Source organism: Hyperoodon ampullatus (assembly GCF_949752795.1).
Source record: "Hyperoodon ampullatus genome assembly, chromosome: 10".
In the NCBI taxonomy this organism is placed as follows: Eukaryota; Metazoa; Chordata; class Mammalia; order Artiodactyla; family Ziphiidae; genus Hyperoodon; species Hyperoodon ampullatus.
The window spans coordinates 45,967,810-45,992,054 of NC_136923.1; the positions used below are offsets into that span (position 1 = coordinate 45,967,810).

At 40.8% G+C, this 24,245-nt stretch overlaps 1 protein-coding gene across 2 annotated transcripts in view; it reads right to left on the reverse strand.

Annotated features, from left to right (window-relative positions):
* The window catches only part of ULK4 (unc-51 like kinase 4), a gene marked incomplete at its 5' end in the record, with an annotated part of 522,486 nt that overhangs the window by 376,622 nt on the left and 121,619 nt on the right, over window positions 1-24,245 (reverse strand). For both annotated transcript variants that reach the window (XM_079713313.1, XM_079713312.1), the window contains one exon: window positions 20,891-21,018. In XM_079713313.1, the coding sequence (XP_079569439.1) occupies window positions 20,891-21,018 (128 nt within the window). The remainder of the gene's footprint in view (window positions 1-20,890; window positions 21,019-24,245) is intronic.

Sequence of the window (24,245 nt, forward strand, 5' to 3'; positions counted from 1 at the left end):
TCAACATCGTCCTGACGTGGTACTTGCTACTGACCTGGAAAAGGCTTTGTTCTATGTATGAATCTGGAAGAACCGCCAGCACGTGTTTGTTTCTTACTCGGGGCAGACAGTAAAGTTCACTGCCTTGCCTTTGAGCTATGCTAACGATCCTGCTCTTGGCCATCAAAACAGTCCGCAAAGATCTACATCATCTTGATGTCCCACCAACATCACACCTGTACTTGCACACTAGCACTTTGATGACATGAGGCTGACTGGATCTGAGAAACAGGTAGCAGCAAGCACTTTAGCTGGCTTAGTAAAACATGTGAGAGACAGATAAACCCCATAAAAATCCATGGTCTACTAGTCCTCAATGAAGTTCCTAGGGTCAATGGTCTACAGCATGTTGGGCTATCCCTCCAGGTCAAAGACACGTTATTGCATCTTCTACTGATTATGACCCAAAAAGCGGGCTCTGTGAACTTAGGAGGCAATACATACATACCACCTTTGAATGTGTCCCTCTGACTCATTATCTGAGAGACTCATAAATTTAATAGTTTTTACTGGAATTGGAGTGAATAAAGGCTCTGCTGCAATTCCAACTTGCAGTGTAAGCTGCTCTGCCATATGCTGGGCCTTATGACCTAGCATGTCTAGTGATATTCTCGGTGCCCAGAAAATAGGGGTGATGCATGGAGCCCCAGGGAAGCATCAATAAGTGAATCACAACCCTGATCTTTGGGTCACTATATTCTGAAGATTTGTGTCCTCCCCAAAATTTACATTAGAATCCTAATACCCAATGTAAGGAATGCTCCTCATCAACGATGGCCTAGATACTGCCACTCCAGCCAACACGAGAAACCAGTGCTGAGCCCTCAGCCTGGCCCCATATCCTGGGGGGACCAGCCAGTCATCTAGCAACAGGTTGGTGTACAAAACGGGCAGTACACTCTCCTCACTGGAATAGTTATACCCTGAATATGGACTTGCTGTCCCTGCCACAAGCTTCTGCCAGTGCCACTAAGTATAGACTTAAGAAATACCTTATTTATCATCATGATAATCAATGTCACACTATATCTGATCAAGGAACTTATTAATAGCAAAAGAAGTGTGGTAATATGCTCAAGCCCACTAAGTCTGCTCATCAGCAAGTACGCCATCACCCAGAGGCACCTGGCTTGACTGAAAGGAGGAATGGCCGACTGCAAACTCAGTCGTGCTGCCAGCTGGGAAACAACACAACGAAAAACTGGGTCCTATCTTACAACAACAAAGTGTATGCTTTCAATCAGTAAACAAAATATATGCTTTTGCCTTTCCCACAGTCAAAACACACAGGTCTGGTAATCAAGGGGTAGAAGTGGGAGTGACTGCCTCTCAGTATTATACCTGATAGCCCACTCACAAGATTTTTACTTCCAGTCTCCATGACCCTGAGCTCTGCTGGAATGGGTCCAAGGAAGAAAGGTTTCCACCAGAGGACATAGCAAAAATTCCATTTTGGGGGATGAAGAGGATTACTCTACTGATTAAGAGTGAGTGATTCATGATCCCAAGGGAATATTACGTTGCTGTCAAACAGTGCAGACTGGGGCTACTAGAACCCAGGAGATTCTCTGAAGAGCCTCACGGTACTTCCACATCTAAAAGCTAAAGTTAACAAAAATCTAAGCAACCAAGAAAAGTCTGGTTCAGATCCTTCAGGTACTTGACCATCCCCAGAAAATTACGAATCTGTGATTCAAGTTTATTTATAACAGTGGAACTTCTGAATCATTAAGGATTCATGATACACATTTTTAAATACCCTCAAAAAGGTAACCTCACCTACTGGTTAAAAGTTACCCATGTAACTGTACTTTGGATATAAGATAGTACTTTGGGTATAAGATAGTGCAAGGTTTTTTCCCTTAATTTGACATTATGATGGATAGAAACAGTATTTGGTTATCATTTTAATTTGCATTTCTCTGATTAGACTCGAAGCTGAATATCTTTATGAATCTTTTTTACAGTATACAGATTAACTCTGTGTTATATACAATGCAATAATTTACAGATTTTCTTAGCATGAAATTTTATTTATGATTTGCGGGGGATATAAACGTTTCTAAACTATATATTGCTAAACTATCACTATCTGCTTTCATGGTTTCTTTCATTCCTTTTCTTCTCAGAAAAGCTCTCTTTGCCCATATTTAAACATATTTTCTTCCAGCTGTTTACAGCTTCTTTCTCATATATAATTCTTTAAAACATCTGGAATTGACTTTTGTATGGTATAAGCTGAGAAAATATTTTCCCACACAGTTAACCAATTATACAAAGTAAATGTTTCCTTTTTTAAAAAAAAAATCTTTCTTTTAAGATCAAAGCAGATTTTTTCCCCCACTGATTACCATATTAATAGCAATGCTATGGGGAAACAAACAAAAAAAAACCTCTAGGAAAACCTGATCCATCAGGAGGCACTGACAGCGCAGGCTCACAGCAAACCTACACAATGAACTTACAAGACCATCCATCCCTCAAAGGGTTATCATTTCTAGAGACACACAAGACCCTATTTTATCTCCTGTCATTTTCAATATGAGTATGAAATCATTTGGAGAAATAGGTGAACACTTGGGGGCTATCATATCATTTTTTATCTAATCCTGACAGCTCAATTTCACTGCCTGTTGTACTAGATAGGTTTGAGAGCTGACATCATAGAAACCGTGCTGAAATTTAATCCATAAAAGGCTGATGGTGATGATGATAAGCAGGAAAAAATATCTACATAATGTAGCAAAGGTTATCGTGGGCTCTTGATATGAGGTTTCAGTTCTCCGGCAGACAGGCAGCATCACGGTTAGCTCGGAAATACAGCTGCTAGAGGAGTTTCAAGGCACAGGTGTGGAAGGGAGAAGAGTTTTCTATACAAACTCATCACAGAGAATTTTAACATCTCGCTAACCTGAAGTCTGCCTCCCTTTCACATACCTTTATATGCAACATTGCATTTTATATGCACACTAGTGTAATACCTGGGCTGCAAAGCAAAAAGGAACAAATACCAACCATTCTTCCATAGTCTGGACTGACTGCCTATGTGATTTTGAAAGTAATTTATATTATTAATTTTAATCTACAAAGGCTAAACAAATCTGAGTTTTGACTACCTTAAAGATTCCCTTAATCCTTCAAAATCAGCTGGTGCCTACTGCTAACATTTATTTTAATTAGTTTTTTCCTTTGGCTTCATTGTATTTTTTTCTTAATTACAGATGAAATGTAATTATAATAAGTGAAACATGATTATTATATAATAAGGCTAAAAATAAGAATGAATAAAGATAACAAATAATCTCCTACTTCCACCTTCCTCAGATAACAAATTTGGTATCATCCTTCCATACATGTTTTTCTTTTTAATAAATTTTGATACAAACAGGTGAGTTTTGCCATTTTTACATGTTGTTTTATAGAAATAACTTCATAGTTAATATATACTTCTGCCCTTTCATTTTTCACTTATCTATATATAATGAACATACTTCCAAGTTAATGAAATGACTCATTTTATATATATCATATTATATATATATATATATATATATATTATAGCTATACCATCATTTATTGAAGCATTTCAATACCAATAGATACTAACTCTATTTCCAGGTACTGACCACTAGAAACAATGCTACAATGGACACACTCATGCATATATTGTAAATAATTCATATTTCTATTTCTTTGTTGTTGTTCATGAGTTTTTTCTTTTTAATTTTTTTTAACATCTTTATTGGAGTATAATTGCTTTACAATGGTGTTTTAGTTTCTGCCGTATAACAAAGTGAATCAGCTATACGTATACATATATCCCTGAATCCCCTCCCTCTTGAGCCTCCCTCCCACCCTCCCTATCCCACCCCTCTAGGTGGTCACAAAGCACCGAGCTGATCTCCTTGTGCCATGTGGCTGCTTCCCACTAGCTACCTATTTTACATTTGGTAGTGTATATATGTCCATGCCACTCTCTCACTTCCCCTTCCCCCTCCCTGTGTCCTCAAGTCCATTCTCTACGTCTGCGTCTTTATTCCGGTCCTGCCCCCATATTTCTATTTCTAACAGCTAAATGCCAACTGCAGGTTTGTTAGAACCAAAGTTGTATTATTAATAATCATAGATGTTGCTAAATTACTCTCCAAAAAATTACAACAATTTCTATTTCCACAAGCAATGTTTAAAAGTGACTTTGGGGACTTCCCTGGTGGCGCAGTGGTTGAGAGTCCGCCTGCCGATGCAGGGGACACGGGTTCGTGCCCCAGTCTGGGAGGATCCCACATGCTGCGGAGCGGCTGGGCCCGTGAGCCATGGCCGCTGGGCCTGCGCGTCCAGAGCCTGTGCTCCGCAACGGGAGAGGCCACAACAGTGAGAAGCCCGCGTACCGCAAAAAAAAAAAAAAAAAAAAAAAAAAAAAAAAAAAAAAAGTGACTTTGGATTTCCAGTTATGCCAAGATGGAGCAGCCCCATTCCTCACAGGTCCTCCCTCTTATAACCAGAAGTCCCTGGATATAACATAAAAACAAGCATAGGAAGACTTGGAAAGGTGGAAAGAGAAGATGGACTGCCTAGAAAATGGAGGACTTGGGGAACAACGTGACAGTGCATCTCCTCAGTTTCCTTACTGCCTCTCATCTATTTGGGAAAGGATGTTACAGAAGCCTCTAACCCAGAACTGACCCCCAAAGGAAAAAGCCTGTTTCTTCCTAGCTAAAGAATCAGTAAAACGTTGGCCTAACTGAAAACTTTTCTGAAAATACCTGCCCTAAGCTGGCAAAACACGGATGGAACACTGCATACACCCCCTCCCTCCTCTGTAGTTTCAGCAGAGCCAATCAGGGAGTAGATCTTCCACCTCAATCCCCACCCCAGGCAGATAGCCTACTCCAAAATTCCCCACCTGGGAGGTGTGGGCAAGGCCAAACAGGGAGCTAATCTTCCGTCCTCCACCTGGTGGAAGCAGGCAACAGACACTTGATTCCCCTGTAAGTGTAGTATCTTTAAGACTGAGCAGGCAGCTGATCCTCCATTACCTGCCCAGCCAAGCAAGACACTCTCCAGTTTCCCTGCAGGGATAGCAACGGTGTGTCTGAGCGGGAAGGTGATCTTCCATTCTCCAACCAGGAGAAGCAAACAGCAATATGATTCCCCCACCAGGTTAATTATCAATGGGGTCCAGTGATGAGCTGGACCTCCACACCTTGCCTAGCAACAGCAAGACTTAACGACAATGAGTGAGATGAAGACACGGTCTAAGATAATAGGCAAAACGTCCAGGATATAATTTTAAAAATCATGAATCATAGCAAGAACCAGGAAAATCACAACATTAATCAAAAAAGACAATCAACAGATGCTATCACCAATATGAAGCAGATGCTAGAAGGATCTAATAAGAATTTTTAAGCAGCCATCATAAAAATGTTTCAGGGACTTCCCTGGCAGTCCAGTGGTTAAGACGTCACGCTTCCACCGCAGGGGGCACAGGCTCGATCCCTGGCCAGGGAACTGAGATCCCACATGCCATGGGGCATGGCCAAAAAAAAAAAAAAAAGTTTCTAATTGTCTGAAAACCAATGGAAGAGCTGAAAATTTCAGGTGAAAAAGTTTTTAAAATAACCAATGTAAACTATAGAAGTTTGAAAATACAATAACCAAAATTAAAAAGGCAACGGGGACTTCCCTGGTGGTCCAGCAGCCAAGGCTCCACACACCCAATGCAGGGGGCTCGGGTTTGATCCCTGGTCAGGGAACCAGATCCCACATGCCGCAACTAAAGATCCCGCATGCCCCAACTAAAGACCCTGCATGCTGCAACTAAAAACCGCACATGCCGCAACAAAGATCCCACATGCTGCAACTAAGACCCAGTACAGCCAAATAAATAAATAATTTTTTAAAGGCAATGGATGGGCTCAATAACATAGTGCAGGTGACAGAAAACTTGATCAGTGAACTTAAGGACAGATTAACTGAATTTACAGTATCTGAAAAGCAGGTAAACATAGGCTAAAAAAAGGAAGAGTCTCAGGGACCTATCAGACAATAACAAAATGCAGTGTATTTGTATCATCAGGATCCCAAGAAGGGGAGGAGAGAAAGAATGGGACTGAAAAAGTATTTGAAGAAATAATGCCTGAAAAAATACCTAAATTTAGCAGAAGACTGAAATCTACAAATTCAAGGAACTGAACAAACTCAAGATAGGAGAAACCCAAAGAAATCCACAACAAAGATATATCACAATTAAACGTCTAAATCCTAAAGACAAAGAAAATATCTTTTAAGACAGCCAGAGAGAAATGACCCACCACTAACAAAGGAACACTAATTGAAATAAAAGATGTCTCATATGAAACTATAGGGGTCACAAGAAAGTAGAATATTTTTCAGGGCTAAAAAAACCAAAAACAAACAACAACAACAAAAACTTTCAACCACAAGTTTTAAATTAACTGCAGTGAATGAACTTCAGGAATGAAGGGAAAATAAAGATTTCTCATGAAAAGGAAAAGTAACAATTCCTTTACAGGAAACCCATCCTTAAAGAACAGCAAATGAAAGTTCTCTAAACATAAAGAAAATGTTAACATAAATCTAAGAATATCAAAAAAGTAAAGAAGAACATCAGAATGGGTAAAATTAGGGGAATATGTAATACTCTAACATATTTTCATGAGTTTTTCAAATTATATTTGATACTTGAAGCAAAAATTATAACCCATCTGATAAAGTGCTCAATATATGTAGGGAACAATCGTAAAACAAGTATTTTTTAAGTGAGGGAATAAATGGAAATAAGGTCTTTATCTTCACTCAAAGCAGTAAAGCACAGAAACCAATAAACTATTATAAGTCACATATGTATGTTTCAATAATAAAAGCAACCATCAAGGAGATTATGCAAAGTGACATACTCAAAAGTACTATAAATAAATCAAAGAATCCTACATGTGTTCAAATAACCCACAAGAAAGTAAGATAAGAAAAGCAGAGAAAACAAACAAAAAATGTCAGATTTAAGCCCTAACATATCAATAATCACCTTAAATGTAAATGGTCCAAATACACCAATTAAATCAGATTGGCAGAGTAGATACAAAGTTATGATTCAGCTATATGCTATCTATAAATAAACTTACTTCATATGTATGCAATGACACAGGTAGGTTTAAAGGGAAAGGATGGAAACAAGTATAAAATACAAAAATTAATTTAAAATAAAGGCAGAGTGGCTATATCAACACTAGATGAAGGAGACTTCAGAGGAAAGAAAATTATTAGAAACAGACAGGAACTTACATAATGACAAAAGCATCTATCCACCAGGAAGGACACAATAACCCTAAATAAGTATGCACCAAATAATGGAGCTTCCAAAGACATTAAATAAAAACTGTTATAGCTGAAAAGAAAAACAGACAAATCCACAATGATAAATGCAGACTTCAATATCCTACTTTCAGCAACTGATAGAAATATTAGAAATAAAAACTGGTAAGAACAGAGAATATCAAAACAACACAATGAAACAAGAGGATCTAACTGACTTACGTAAAGAACACTTCACCCAACACGTAGCAGAATCCTTTTCAAGTACCCATAGAACATTCACCAAGATAAACCATATACTAAACCATAAAACAAACCTCAACAAATTTTTAAAAACTGGACTCATATGGGCTTCCCTGGTGGCACAGTGGTTGAGAGTCCGCCTGACGATGCAGGGGACGTGGGTTCGTGCCCCAGTCCGGGAAGATCCCACATGCCATGGAGCGGCTGGGCCCATGGGCCATGCCTGCTGGGCCTGCACATCCGGAGCCTGTGCTCCGCGATGGGAGAGGCCACGGCAGTGAGAGGCCCGTGTACCGCAAAAAAAAAAAAAAAAAAACTGGACTCATACAGAGTATGTTTTCTGACCATAATAAAATCAAACCAGAAAAAATACAGTGACAATAGACGATCTCTAAACATCTGAAAATTAAACAACACATTTCTAAATAATCGATGAATCAACAACAAAGTTTCAAAGGAAATTTTAAAAGATAAATAGAACTAAATTTAAAAGGTTTAACCATGTAACAAAATATGTACAAAAGTAGCAAAAGTGTTGCTGCAAAGGAGACTTATAACACTAAATCTACATGAGACCTTTTATTAAGAGAAAAGATTTCAAATCAATACTCTCAGTTTCTACTTGAGAATCTAAAAACAAAAGAAAGAAAGAAAGAAGAAGAGCAAAACAAGCCTAAAGCAAGGAGAAGGAAAAAAAATGGTAAAAAATAGAGAAGAAATTAAAGATACTGAAAACAGAAAAACAGTAAAAAAAATTAATGAAACAAAAAGATGGTTACTTTTTTAAAAGAACATTGATAATAAAACTCTATAAGACTCAAAAAAAAAAAAATAGAGAGGAGGCACAAATCACCAATATAGGAATGAAAAGGAATATCACTACAGATCCTTCAGCACTTAAAAAATAAGAGAAGACTAGAAAAACTATTCTCATAAACTCAACAACATAGAAGAAATGGACAAATTCCTCAAAACCCATGAACTACCAAAACTCAACCAGGATGAAATTAATCATCTGAATGGCCCTGTAATCACTAAAGAAATTGGGTTTGTAGTTAAAATCCTGCCCCACAAAACATCTCCAGGCCCAGACGAATTCACTGAAGCAATCTACCAAACATTTAAAGAAAAACAAACACCAATTTTACACAATCTCTCCCAGAAAATAGAAGAGAAAGGTACACATCCAAACTCATTTTCTGAGGCTAGTGTTATACTTAAAGCAGAGAAAGAGGAAGGAAAGAAGGAAGTGAATAAAGGAGGCAGGGAGAGGAAGGGAAGGAGGGAAGGAGGGAAGGAGGGAAGGAAGGAAGGAAGGAAGATGGAAGGGAAGAAAGAGAAAGGAGGAGGGAGGGAAAGAGCAAAGTATGGACCAATATCTCTTAAGAACTTATATGCAAAACTTTTCGACAAAATATTAGCAAATCAAATCCAGCTGTGCATGAAAGAATTATACACGATGGCCAAGTGGGATTTATTCTAGGTGCTCAAGGCTCATTTAGCATTTGAAAACCAATTAATGTACGGGACCATATCAACAGGCTACAAAAGAAAAAATAATTTTGTCATATTAATAGGTGCAGAAAACGCATTTGACAAAATCCAACACCCATCTATGATTAAGGGGAAAAAAGCTCTCAGCAAACTGTGAACAGAGGATGGTAATAATGGGGACTCTTCTCCAAATGATAAAGAGCATCTACAAAACATCTAGAGTTAACATGATACTTAAACAGGAGAAGACGAATGCTTTCCTGTGACATCAGAAACAAAGTGAGGACAACTGCTCTCATCACTCATAGTGCAGCAATGGAAGTTCTAGCCACTTCAATAAGCCAAAAATAAAAAAGAAATAAAGGGCATACAGATTGGAAGGGAAAGAAACAGTCCATATTTACAGATGACATAATTGTTGATATAGAAAATCTCCCCAAATCTACAAAAACAAAACAAAAAAACACCTAGAACAGTTAAGTGAATTCAGCAAGGTTGTAGGATTCAAAATTCAGACACACACACACACACACACACACTTTATATGCAAATTAACTCAAAATGAATGACAAACTTAAATATAAAGCGGATAAACAAAAATTTTACAAAAAACATTAGAGAAAATCTTTGGGATCTACAAAGAATTCTTAGACTTGAAATTGAAAGAATGAAAGAAAAAAACTAATAAAATGGACCTCAACAAAAATAAAATCCTTCACTCTGAGAAAAACTCTATTAAGAGGAATAAAAGCCAAGCTACACACTGGGAGAAAATATTTGTAAATCATATATCTGATGGTGGACACATGTCTCAAAAATATAAAGAATGCTCAAAAACTCAAGAGCAGAAACAATCTATTTGAAAACAGGCGAAAGACATAAACACTTAACTGAATATGATATATAGTAAGAAAATAAGCACATAAAAATGTTCAATATCATTAGCAGTTAGGAAAATGCAAACTAAAACCACACTGTGATATCACTAAACACCTATCAGAATGCCTAAATAAAAAACAGTAACAACATGAAACACTGGCAAGAATGTAGAGAAACTGGATCACTCATACACTGCTGGTGGGGATGTAAAGCGGTTCAGCTGACTCTGGTAAACTGTTCACCAGTTTCTTAAAACAGTAAGCCAAGGGCTTCCCTGGTAGCACAGTGGTTAAGAATCCACCTGCCAATGCAGGGGACACGGGGTCGAGCCCTGGTCCAGGAAAATCCCACATGCCGTGGAGCAACTAAGCCCATGCACCACAACTATTGAGCTCACGTGCCACAACTGCTGAAGCCCGCGCACCTAGAGCCCGTGATCTGCAACAAGAGAAGCCACCACAACGAGAAGCCCATGCACCACAACGAAGAGTAGCCGCAGCTCGCCGCAACTAAAGAAAGCAATGAAGACCCAATGCAGCCAAAAATAAATAAAATAAAATTTAAAACAAACAAAACAAACAGTAAGCCAGGAGTTTCCATATCAATAGTGTTCGAAGAAAATTCTCCATGGGTCTCCTGCACTTCTGCATGTCTTGTGAAGAGACACTGACAGCTTTTGCTCCCATCTATCTTTTTGTCGATGTTTATATAGCAAACAGCTTTGGAAAATAAAATGTCTCCCTCCAGAGATAGGGCAGACTTATTTCCCAACAAGGATACTAAAGATAATGTCTCCTTCTGGGAGTAAAGGTTGGGCAGGTTTGCCAGCACCCTTGTAAAAATAGGGGCTCCCTCATGATGGGGCTCCTCAGCAGTGACACAAACTGCATGATTGTGTGCACAGCAACCACCTGGGCCTGCATCCAGCCTGCTCCCTCCACCACCACAGGACTTGGGAGTCAAGGGGAACCAACTCAAACATGACCCTCGTGCTGTCTGCTGTGGGTAAAAAAGTCCATTGTCTCTGATCCAGTATCTCATGTCTTCCATCTGCATCTATGAAACCAGCAGATTCACTTATTACCTTACAAGTAAGATGAAAGCTTTCAGTTTTTAAAAAATATTTACCGCTAAGTAGTCACTGCTAATTAAGTATTCCCTTCCATAAATACGCCACAATTTGTTTGTCCATTTACATTTGGACATTTCTGCTCTTAAGAACAAACAGACAGAAGCATGGAGTGACACTCTGTCTTCAGGAACAGGTGTTGTTTGTTTGTTTTTGGGGGGAGTGGCTTGCTGCATCTTAGTTCCCCGACTAGGAATCGAAGCTGCACCCTCGGCAGTGAAAGCTCGGAGTCCTAACCACTGGACCGCCAGGGAATTCGCAGGAACAGAGCCGTGTAGCTGACAGGGTCTTGGTGTTCTGGCCTGGTGTCAGATCGCTGCCTCTGAGGTGGGAGAGCCGAGTTCAGGACATTGGTCCACCAGAGACCTCCCGGCTCCACGTAATATGAAACGGCAAAAGCTCTCCCAGAGATCTCCATCTCAACACTAAGACCCAGCTCCACTCAATGACCAGCAAGCTACAGTGATGGACACCCTATGCCAAACAACTAGCAAGACAGGAACACAACCCCACCCACTAGCAGAGAGGCTGCCTAAAATCATAATAAGGTCCAAACACCCCAAAACACACCACCAGATGCAGTCCTGCCCACCAGAAAGACAAGATCCAGCCTCATCCACCAGAACACAAGCACTAGTCCCCTCCACCAGGAAGCCTACACAACCCGCTGAACCAACCTCAGCTACTAGGGGCAGACACCAAAAGCAATGGGAACTACGAACCTGCAGCCTGCAAAAAGGAGATACCAAACACAGTAAGTTAAGCAAAATGAGAAGACAGAGAAACACAGAGCAGATGAAGGAGCAAGGTAAAAACCCACCAAACCAAACAAATGAAGAGGAAATAGGCAGTCTACCTGAAAAAGAATTCAGCGTAATGATAGTAAAGATGATCCAAAACCTTGGAAACAGAATGTAGAAAATCAAGAAATGTTTAACAAGGAATGAGAAGAACTAAAGAGCAAACAAAAAATGATGAACAACACAATAAATCAAATTTAAAATTCTCTAGAAGGAATCAACAGCAGAATAACTGAGGCAGAAGAATGGATAAGTGACCTGGAAGATAAAATAGTGGAAATAACTATTGCAGAGCAGAATAAAGAAAAAATAATGAAAAGAATTGAGGACAGCCTCAGAGAACACTGGGACAACATTAAATGCACCAACATTTGAATTATAGGGGTCCCAGAAGAAGAAGAGAAAAAGAAAGGGACTGAGAAAATATTTGAAGAGATTATAGTTGAAAATGTCCCTAACATGGGAAAGGAAATAGTCAATCAAGTTCAGGAAGCACAGGGAGTCCCATACAGGATCAATCCAAGGAGAAACATGCCAAGACACATTAATCAAACTATCAAAAATTAGGGCTTCCCTGGTGGCGCAGTGGTTGAGAGTCTGCCTGCTGATACAGGGGACACGGGTTCATGCCCCGGCGTGGGAAGATCCCACATGCCACAGAGCGGCTGGGCCCGTGAGCCATGGCCGCTGAGCCTGTGCATCCGGAGCCTGTGCTGCGCAACGGGAGAGGCCACAACAGTGAGAGGCCCACGTACCACAAAAAAAAGAAAAAAAAGAAGAAGAAGAAAGATATAGAGATGACAAGTAAGCACGTCAAAAGATGCTCTAAATCATAAGTTATTAGGGAAATGCAAATTAAAACCACAATGAAATAAAACTACACACCTATTAGAATTGCTAACATTAAAAAGAGCAACCATACTGAGTTGGCAAGGACATGTAAATACTGGAATTCTCATACACTGTGGTGGGAATATAAAATGGTACAACTACTTTGGAAAATAGCTTGTCTGTTCCTTAAAAAGTTAAACATACACCTACTGTAAGGCCCAGCAATTCCACTTCTAGGATTTAACCCAAGAGAAATGTTAAAGCATATATCCAAAGATTTATCAAAAATTGTTCATTGCTTTTTTAAAAATTAATTCTGTTTATGAGTTTAAGGGTTGCAAAATGGAGCTTTCCTAATTCTATGGTTTCTCTGGTATTTATTAGCTATGAAACTTCTATAAAGAAAAACTGCCTAATCAGCTATTTGATTACCCTGTATATTAAACAATGGATAAATACTGATTTTGTTCCCTTATTGAACAATTTTCAGGAAAATGACTGCATGACCTAGCAAATTTCTAAATTGGGACTGATAAGTGTTGTTGTTTTTTTAAAAATAATCACGAACTCAACTTTTTTCACACTGATATTTTAATATATTGCAGTCTTTATTACTTTTTTTTTTTTTTTCCACTACGCAGGCCTCTCACTGTTGCGGCCTCTCCTGTTGCAGAGCACAGGCTCCAGAGCGCAGGCTCAGCAGCCATGGCTCACGGGCCCAGCCGCTCCATGGCATGTGGGATCATCCCGGACCGGGGCACGAACCCGTGTCCCCTGCATCGGCAGGCGGACTCTCAACCACTCCGCCACCAGGGAAGCCCCAGTCTTTATTATTTTTAATGCTCAAAATTCCATCTTGGGCCACTAGAAACTCCTTCCAGTTGACTCTTGTGTTCTTCTGACATGACCTTAACAGTTTCCAGTAATTTCTTTGCTTTCAGGAATGACAGTATGCCCCAGGTTCTCAATGTGTTCATCTCCTGGCCTGAATGTAGAGCTGTGCCCAAGACCAAGAGGCTGTTTATAGAAGGGGCCACGGTTCCTTTTAGTGGAAAACAGCATTTGGGGATTAAAATCTGAGTGGATTTTCAGTAGACAGAACTATAAAATAAATAATTTCTTTATAAAAAAAAGAATAAATCATGAGTTCATCTTGACACTTGATTTAAATTAAGGATGACAAGATTTTACTTTTATAATTGTATGTTTTCTTTTATGCTGAAAATCTTGGTTCCTATTGCAATTTGCATAATTACTACCTTGCTATTACTTTTATACATACATATGTGTAAATATATGTCAACAGCAACACAGTAACTAACACTGACAAGAACACAACACAGTTGAATTTTTTTTTTTTTTAATTTATTTATTTATTTACTTTTGGCTGTGTTGGGTCTTCGTTTCTGTGCGAGGGCTTTCTCTAGTTGTGGCAAGCGGGGGCCACTCCTCATTGCAGTGCGCGGGCCTCTCTTGTTGCGGAGCACAGGCTCTAGACGCGCAGGCTCAGTAGTTGTGGCTCACGGGCCTAGTTGCTCCGTGGTATGTGGGATCTTCCCAGACCAGGGCTCGAACCCGTGTCCCCTGCATTAGCAGGCAGATTCTCAACCACTGCGCCACCAGGGAAGCCCCCTTGAATATTTCTTAATGGGGTTATTTTAGTCCTTGAAATATCGATATATCCCAATAGAATATAGTTTCCAGGACCCTCTGCGGAAACCAAAATCCATGGATGCTCAAATCCCATAGTCAGCTCTCACTCAGTATTCACGCAGTTCTGCATCTGAGGATTCAACCAACCACAGACTGTAGTACTGCCCATATTCACTGAAAAAAATCCACATATAAGTGGACCTGCACAGTTCGACCCTATGTTGTTCAAGGATCAACTGTACTGCCAAACAGAGTGTTCTTTAAACACTTCAGTATCTAGTCTCTGGAGAGTTATCTTACAAACTTGATACCAGATTATTTTTCAGTATTTAGAGACTGCTTTATTTTTATCATTTTTATTTAATTTTATTTTTAATTATATAAAAACATTCACCTGGCTCTTAAATCTAAATCATAAAACAGGCACTTTCAGAGAAGTGGAGCTTTCATCCCTACCCCTGATCCCTATTCCCTTCCATTCCCTATAAAATGCCATTTTGTTCATTTTTAATTTATCCTTCTTTCTTTGTGAAAATATTAATAAATGCATGTATCTTTCCTGTTTTCTCCCTCTTTCTTATACAAAAGGTAGTAAACTATAAGTACTGTTCTGCACCTTGCTTTTCTCAGGATAATTTAATGTCTTGGAGGTCACTCCATGGCTGTGTATAGAGAGGCTCTTTGTTCATTCTCACAGCTGCAGAATCCTCCACCATGGGCATTGCAGCTGGAAGAATTCTAAAGATGTCCCTCTGCCAAGATTCCCACCCCCCTGGCTATTCAAACACTAATCTAAGTACTACAGTGAAGGGAGTTTAAGGATGTAAAGTCCCAATTCAATTACCCTCGAATTATGTAGGTTATCTGCATGAGCCTGACCCAATCAGCTGAAACCTTTAAAAGCAGAGTTTTCTCCTGCTGGTAGCAGAAGAGTGAGGTCGAAGACATTTGAGTTGGGTGGAAAGGATTCAAGGTATAAAGAGTGCTCCTACTAGCCTCCAGGAAGAAAGCAAATAGTTCTGCTGTGGATTGTCACTGGAGAGGAAGTATGGCCTCTAGACCCAGGCGTAAAACAGCCAGGAAATGGGGACCTTGGTCCTACAGCTGCAAAGGAATGAACTCTGCCAACAATCAGTGAGCTTGCAGAAGACCCCAGACTCAGATGAGGATTGTAGCACCGGCCAGCACCTACACTTCAACCCTGTGAGACATGAGCAGAGGCTCTAGCTACAAAGAGCCTGGACTCCTGACCCACGGGAACCGTCAGATTAATACCCTGTGTGGTGTCTTAAACCACCGAGTCTGTGGTAATTTGTTACGGCAGGAAGAGATAACTGACACAAGGGTGACCACAGTTCTCCAGCCAGTCTGTTGTTTATAGAGTTTTTTACTGTAACAAATACTGCCTCATGCACGTGTCATGTCACTTCTTCACTAAGAACAGATCATTGGACACTGTATCCTAGAAGTGAGATGGCTGGGACAAAGGGTAAAAATATGCCATTTTTCTAGATATTGCCAAATTCCTCTTCATAGTAGTTTAAATATTTTGCATTCCCACCAGCAATATATGACAGTGCCGGCCTCTCCACAGCCTCACCAACAGAATACACTGCAGACACTGCCAATGTACGGAGTGGGAAACAGTATTCAGTGTAGTTTCTCTTTTAGTGAGGAGTAATGATGTGTTTTCTTCTTATAATAAGGAAGATTTAGCATTTACTCATGGGTTTAAGAGTCATCCTCGGGCTTCCCTGGTGGCGCAGTGGTTAAGAATCCACCTGCCAATGCAGGGGACACGGGTTCGAGCCCTGGTCTGGGAAGATCCCACATGCCGCGGAGCAGCTAAGCCCGTGCACCACAACTACTGAGCCTGCGCTCTACATCCCGCGAGCCACAACTACTGAGTCCGTGAGCCACAACTACTGAAGCCCGCACGCCTAGAGCCCGTGCTCTGCAGCAAGAGACGCCACCGCAGTGAGAAGCCCACGCACCGCAATGAAGAGTAGCCCCCGCTCGCCACAACTAGAGAAAGCCCATGCGCAGCAATGAAGACCCAACGCAGCCAAAAAAAAAAAGAATAAACTAAAAAGAAAATTAAAAAGTCATTCTCACTCCTTTTTCCATGAACTGTCTGTTTATAACTTTAGTCTGTTTCTGCTGAGTTCCTTTTATCTGCTGGCGAGTTTTGGCTTCTGAGTTCCATGTTTCCTTAAATATCTGGTGATACTTGGTTGTCCATTTATATTTTAAGAGGATGCACTGAAGTATTGTTGGAATGTCTGTGTGCAGGAGCGGGGCTTATGACTGATGGGCTCCAATACAGGAATATCAGGGAAGGTTTCCCGAGCTACAGTAGGGGACACCCAAACGTCAGCCCCTGTGGGGCTTTTACTCAATATGGATCAGCTTCCCTGAGATGAATCTCTAAACTCTGGTCAAGAGCATGCAAGCTAGGCTGCCAAGAGCCTGCAAGCCAAGGAGGGGTAGAGGGCAGAAGTCCTCACCTTTGAGAGTAAGCAGGCTTTTCTACGATCCTCATTAGAGGATCTCACAAAGCACCTCACCTCCCTCTGATCTGTCTCAAACCCCACATCTGCGGCCTTTCCAGTTCAAACCACCCAGAACACATCGCAAGTCTCCTGCTGCCGTGGAAGAGGCAGAGTGTCCTGGATGTTCAGGGCTGGGAATCAAACCTCCATGCAAATTTCCATCAATCCTCCTATCTTGAGTCTCACCTCCCTCTCACCACTGCCTTCGAAGGTACCTTTACACGCCCCCTTCCCAACCTTTCAAAAGTTCTGCCAGGCAGTGATCATGTCTCCTCCCAGCCTTGCCCTTTGTGGACATTAAAGGATCTCAGTCATCTCCATTCTGCTAAAACAGTGAACGTTTATCTGTCAGCTTTCCAGCTTACCAAAGACAAAGACAGGTGACAACGCTCGTCTGCCTTAGCCATTTTTCCCTTTCCGTTTGTGGTTTTGTGACTTTTTAACTCGCAGTTTAATACAGCATCAGAAGGGGGCATGTTCAAGGAAAGATGACTTCTGAGATTTCTTCTATTAGAAAGCCTCCTCCATCTGTTCCTTTCCTCCTCCTGGAGTTCCTTGAACTCTGCATGTGAGGGCTCTTGGACCCACACTCCACCTTTCTTATTGTTTCCACGTGAGTTTCCCGTGTCTTTGTAAACAGCTCTGTGTGGGTCAATGTGTCCTTTCAAAGCACTAATGCCGTCCCCAGAAGAGGCCATTTTCTTTCAGTTCTTCTGCTGAATTTCAGAAAACTGCCTCTCCATAGAGTTTTCATTCCTTGTTTGTTAAAATTCTGTCGATTCCATTAGTTCTGCTTCAGTAAGAGCTGCCTGTTCTTGTCCTTCCTCCTTAAGTACTTGCAGTGTCTCCTTCAGTGGACTGTGACCAGTCCTTGCTTGCCCAAGACGTCCTCCTCACTGACTCGGACCTAATCAGGCTGGGTTGTAGCAAAGAAGCAGGCGAGGATGGGGACCTGTTCTCTCCAAGTGCTGGCGAATGAGGTCATCTCCCTGCAGCCTCGCAGACTGGGGCACACTGACCCCCAATTTGGTCCCGCTCTAGATCCCCTTGGGATGGGAGTGCTGGTCCCAACGACCACACACAGTCAGCACCTGCATTTTGGACCCCAAAGAAGCCCCAAGGTCTGCTATTTACCCAGGCTTAGAGCACAGGGCGTCATCCCTGCCCCACAGCACAGGAAGAATGGGGCCCACTCTTACCTCTCCTGCAAGGCTAAGGCTTGCCTTCCAGGCACCCCACCCCTACACTCTCCAGAGAGAGCACAGCGGGGGTCAGGGTGTGCATTCAGGCCACCATCTTCCCATCACGGTCAAAGTTTCTAAATATTCACTCAGGGACACAGAAATCACAGCAATTTCCTGGAAGGACCAAGCCTGTCCCCCTCAGGCCCTCATGGTCCAAGTGATTTAGTTCTTTTCAGTTAGACAGCTTCCGAGTTGGTCTTAGGAGGGGGAGTTGAGATAGGATGATCAGAGTGGCTCTCAAAAGTAGCAACCATTAGACTGAACAGAAACCTGAATGAGCTGAGGAGGCCAGCCACACACATATCTCGGGGAAGTGCACTGTGGGCACAGGGAACCCCGGAGGGGAGTGTAAAAGGTTAGTGTGTGCAGAAAGCAACAAGAAGAACTTTGAGCTGGCGTGGAGAGGGTGCCAGGAGGAGCTGTAGAAGACAAGGGCTGAGAGGAGGGCAGGGGTGAGATGAAGTCGGGCAGAGCAGCCCACGGTCAGAGCCTGGGGTGTTATTTCAGCACAACAGGAGAGGAGAGGCTGAGCAGGGAAGAAACAAAAGCTGATTCACACTGGGTAAGAGACACTCCAGCTGCTACATGGAGACCAGACGGTGAGTCCAAGAAATGATGGAAGAACATCTGTTGAGAAACTATATTTTTTGCCCTGGAGAAAAATGACAGTCAACACAAGGAGAGATGAGAGGCAGCAAAGCCAGCAATGAGGCCTTTACCGACAGACAAGAGCAACTTCTGCTTGCAGCCCTGATGGACTAACAGGATCAGTGCACACCCTCCCCCCTAAAACAAGTAACAAATAGACAAAAACATATGAGATGTCAGAATCAGGACACTGGACATCAAACAACAAAGGACAGGGATCCCTGAGAGATGGGAACCGAAGGCGGCTTGTCAGGAGCTTCCACATGACCTTCACCTAGAAGGGATTCACCTGCAATGCAATGACACACTACAGGCAGGTATCAAGGAAGAATCTAACAGAAAACTACAAATGCCTTCCAAGTGATGAATATGCTCAATTAAAGTCATGTGCCCATGGACTGATATTGATATGTGGCAGAACCTGTGTGAAAGGACATTTTCAAAGATAAGATACATAAAATTGCATTAGGGATCAGCACCAAGGGGAACATCTGCAATCAGATTTGATCATGAGACTCTCACTTTGACCTCTAATTACACAAAATGTTCTCTCTCCCCCACAAAAGAATTCTACTCTTCTCATTAGACCTATATTTCAAAAACTTATACTCAATTATTAGTAGTATGTATTTTTTCTTTTTTTAATTGTATTGAAGTATAGTTAATTTACAGTGTTGTGTTAATTTCTGCTGTACAGCAAAGTGACTCAGTTATACACATATATATACTCTTTTTCATATTCTTTTTCATTATGGTTTATCACAGGATATTGTATATAGTTCTCTGTCCTATACAGTAGGACCTAGTTGTTTATCCATTCTATATATAATAGTTTGCATCTGCTAATCCATCCCAGGGATGGATTGGGAGTAGTATATTTTTTATTATGTCAATAAAAAAATTTGTGGAAATTTGTTTTCTCTCTTGTAATAGAAGTACATACATAATATCCACAATTTTGCTTCTTTTTTTTTAACATCTTTATTGGAGTATAATTGCTTTACAATGGTGTGTTAGTTGCTGCTGTATAAAAAAGTGAATCAGCTATACATATACATATATCCCCATATCTCCTCCCTCTTGCATCTCCCTCCCACCCTCCCTATCTCACCCCTCTAGGTGGTCAGAAAGCACTGAGCTGATCTCCCTGTGCTATGAGGCTGCTTCCCACTAGCTATCTATTTTACATTTGGTAGTGTCTATATGTCCATGCCACTCTCTCACTTCGTCCCAGCTTCCCCGTGTCCTCAAATCCATTCTCTACGTCTGCGTCTTTATTCCTATCCTGCTCCTAGGTTCTTCAGAATGATTTGGGTTTTTTTTAGATTCCATATATATGTGTCAGCAATTTTGCTTCTTGACCCGTAAATCCTAAAACATTTACTCTCTGTTTCCAGGAGTAAGTTTTCTAGTTCCTAACCTAGACCAATCTCAGCAATTCTAGGATCTCCCCAGTATCCTACAATAAGTAAAAAGCCAGATCGAGAAATAGGCGATAAACCATATGTTCAAGAGCATGGACCAGACAGTTTCAAAAACGTTAATGGAGAAGCATCAGAGGATGAAGGGAACCTGGGGTGCATCAGGACAGCTTCTCCTTTTAGAGGAAGGAGGTGAGACCTAGAGACAGTGAGAGATCTGCCTAGTCAAGGACCAGTCCATGTACTCCTTATCCTCGCCCTGCCTCTTCCTCTGCTTTTCTAGGCTGCTCCTCTGGGCTTTCAGCTACTCATTCCAGAAGCTCACACAAATGAGAACTATGACCAAACCACCAGTCAAGAACACCTTGCAAAAATGTAAACCAGAACCAACTTTAACACCCTGCCTTGGACTGTACTCAGATCTAGGAAACTCCAAGCACTTCCCAACACCCTGCTTCAGTGTTTCCAAGCTGAGGTGACAAGTGAAACGTTAAACCCTTGGAAAAATCTAGGAAAAAAAATTTGAATACCAGGTACATAGGGGCCAAGAAATACTACTAATAAAACTAATAAGCAGGGGTCAAATTGAAGTCATTGGTGAAACTGTCAGAGGAAATCCTACCGTGCTTGGCAGCTGAGCAGCAGCATCTCGTGGTTATGAATCAAAATATACAGAAGAACCAGGAAGGATTTTGCTCTGATGGATGTCGAGGGGCTGTCCAGTAAACGGATAATTGTAGAGACAAAATCCTGTGGGAGACATTAGAATATTTTTTGAGAAAACATGAAATAAATAGAGCAGTCAACTCTGAGGGTCAATAGACTGTAATAACCAAACAGGTAGCAGAAAATAAAATAATATCAGCTATTGCTTTTGCATTTTTAATTTGTGCTGCTCCCTATACCAAGTCATTAATATGTACGATCTCATTTAAACCTGAAAAGAAGCTATGAAGAGTTGATAATATTATCCCTATTTTAAAGAGGAAAAGGAATCTTGAAAATTTAAGCACTTTGCCCCAATTGACAAAATTGAATTCAAATCCAGGCCAGGCAGATGACAAGGCCTGTTTGTGTGTGTGTGTGTGTGTGGTATGCGGGCCTCTCACTGCCGTGGACTCTCCCGTTGCGGAGCACAGGCTCCGGACGCGCAGGCTCAGCGGCCATGGCTCATGGGCCCAGCCGCTCCACGGCATGTGGGATCTTCCCGGACCGGGGGCACAAACCCATATCCCCTGCATCGGCAGGCAGACTCTCAACCACTGCGCCACCAGGGAAGCCCACAAAGCCTGCTTCTTAACCCCTCCATCACATGACTAGAAGCGTAGCAATAAATAACTAGAACTGAAAGTCACAACTGCATGGAGGCATGAACTTCTGAGCAAACATGCACACACAGAGATCACGTCTCTAGTCTACACAGCTGAGGTCCTACAGACATAAAATAAAAACAATAGCCAGTATGGGACACAAAAGAAAAACCTGTATTTCTATAACATTCTTTAATTAAAGGTTTAATACGACACAGAGGAATAAGTGTTGACAAGTATTAGTGTCATTTTCTCTTCTAACAGACAGATTTGTACATCACTTCAGGTGCCTATTGATATGCAAAAAAATGGAATACACATACACAGCGTTAATGAATGTAAGTAGGCAGAAATACGGAATCGTATTGTTAGCAAGATGGCTACAGAGAGCAGGAACGTTAAGTTCCCTAGAGTCCTTGACAGAGGTAAGCACCTAGCAGTGACACTCTGTGTCCAACATAGATGTAAACAGCTCAATTTTTTGCCGAAGTTCTTTTACATTGAGTGCTATACTGTCAGGCAGGAAGAGCTTACACAGCCAGGTATATGCTTCTATTTAAGGATGAAGATATATCTATACATCTATATAACTATTTATCTGTACCTCTGCATCAGGCTCACCTAGATCCTGAACCAAATAAACTAATTCATCAATTGGAGTAAAAAACAGAATCAACACCAAGGTGCCTTTGAGTAATAGATCTGTTTCCACCTTTCCAGTCAACAGTAGAAAGCCCATTTCCCCACGGTCAACTCCCAAGTTCTAATTTATACACTGTGGTCCAAGGACCAAAACCACAAATCTGTTTCCCACATTAACATTGCTCCCACACATCCACGTGCCTAATTCCAAAACCATTCAAATACCCACTAGCCATGGACTTAAAAACTGTTCCAGATTATAGAAGACTAGAGAGTCATGATAACTGACTGCAATTCAAGATCTGGAAGTTTTGTTTCACGTTAAAGAACATTACTGGGACAACTGTGAAATCTGAATACGGTCCAGATTAGCAATTTATGTTAAATAAATGTTAGCTTCTTGATTTTTAAATTGATGGCTTATTTTTTAGGGACTATTCAGTGAAGTAATTAGAAGTAAAGGAGCATCAGGTCTGTGACCTCATCTCCAATGGACAGGAATGAACACACACACACACAGACACACACACACACACACAGACACTCACTCACTCACATGGTAAAAGATAGAAACTATAAAGCAAATAAGGTAAAACGTTAACATCTGGTGAATGTGGGTACAGGATATAGTGCAATTCTTTGTATTGCACATCCAACACTAAACTCGGCACCTACCCTAAGCGTGATAATCCTACTATGAGAGCCATCAATTCAGTAGCCAAACTTAGAAATCTGAGCACCCTCCTTGACTCTTCCTTCCTCTCTCAGGTGTCCAACTGATACCCAATTTCTATGAGAACAACACTCACACTGTCATTGCCCTATTTCAATGTATCCTTATATCTTTCTTGAATTACTGTAGCAGGCTTTGTCTAACTTTGCTTTCTTCCATCTATTCTACAAGTTGCAGCCACAGTGATCTTCCATAAGAGCAAATACATTATTCGCCTATAAAATATCCTCAGCAGTTGCTAAAACCCTTGAGAGAAGCTAAAATCCCTTATCACGGCATACAAGGCCCTTCATGATCTGGCTTTTTATTACCTTTCCAAAATCACTTTTCATACTACCACTCCTCTCATATACTCCCAACAGTCACCATGAGGAAAGAAACCAAGGAAGAGGAGAACACAGGAAAGAGGCAAAGGGAATCCCAGGATCATTCCAGGGTGACAGCTACTATAACCAGGTACACAGGCTGCCTATTCATAACAAAGTTGGTCAGAAGGCTCCAGGAGAGATCTCTTTAAGGAGAAAAAATTGACAGAATACCTGATGCATCTGAATGCAATTTGAAAACAAAAAGTGATGTAATAAAAGTTTGCTAAATGTTGATCTAACCAAAATTAATACACTGAGTCATGAGTGGTGGTTCTGTCCTACTTGAAAATAAGCCCTAGACAAATCTAAGATTTAAAAAATAAACACCAAATGATTAAAAGATCTAGAAGATGCCATGGAAGATACAGATACATATTTATACATATTTAAAATCTCAGATTTGAGAAAATATTCATAAATAATGTATTAGAAAGGAAGAAAAAAAGCATGAGAAATGTGAATACCAAAAAATGTTAAATTCTATATGGAAATAAAACACTATAAATGAACAAAAAAGAATTGCATAAACCAGGTAAGATAATTGTAGCACATTTTATGGATAAATTGCTAAATTTCTTGATATTTAAATATCACTAACAACAACACAAAAAGAACTAAGGGAAATAAAAAAAAACTAAGAGCCCTAGAAACAACTGAAACCTCTAATCTCTTCTACATGGAACATTATCCCAGAATAATTTAAGACATTTCAAAATGTACAGAACACAGGATGCAAGTTTCATATAAAGCTATTCTAAGAAGGCAACAAAAAGTGAGAATTAAAGTACTTCAGCCAATGAAGTCTCCAACTCCACCCAAGCAAAACAAAAAAATGAAGCAGAGGTAATCTGTAATATAACAGCTCAATCAGAAGGAAGTATCATTAAACAAGCATTTATAGACATAAAAAAGGTCCAAAACAGT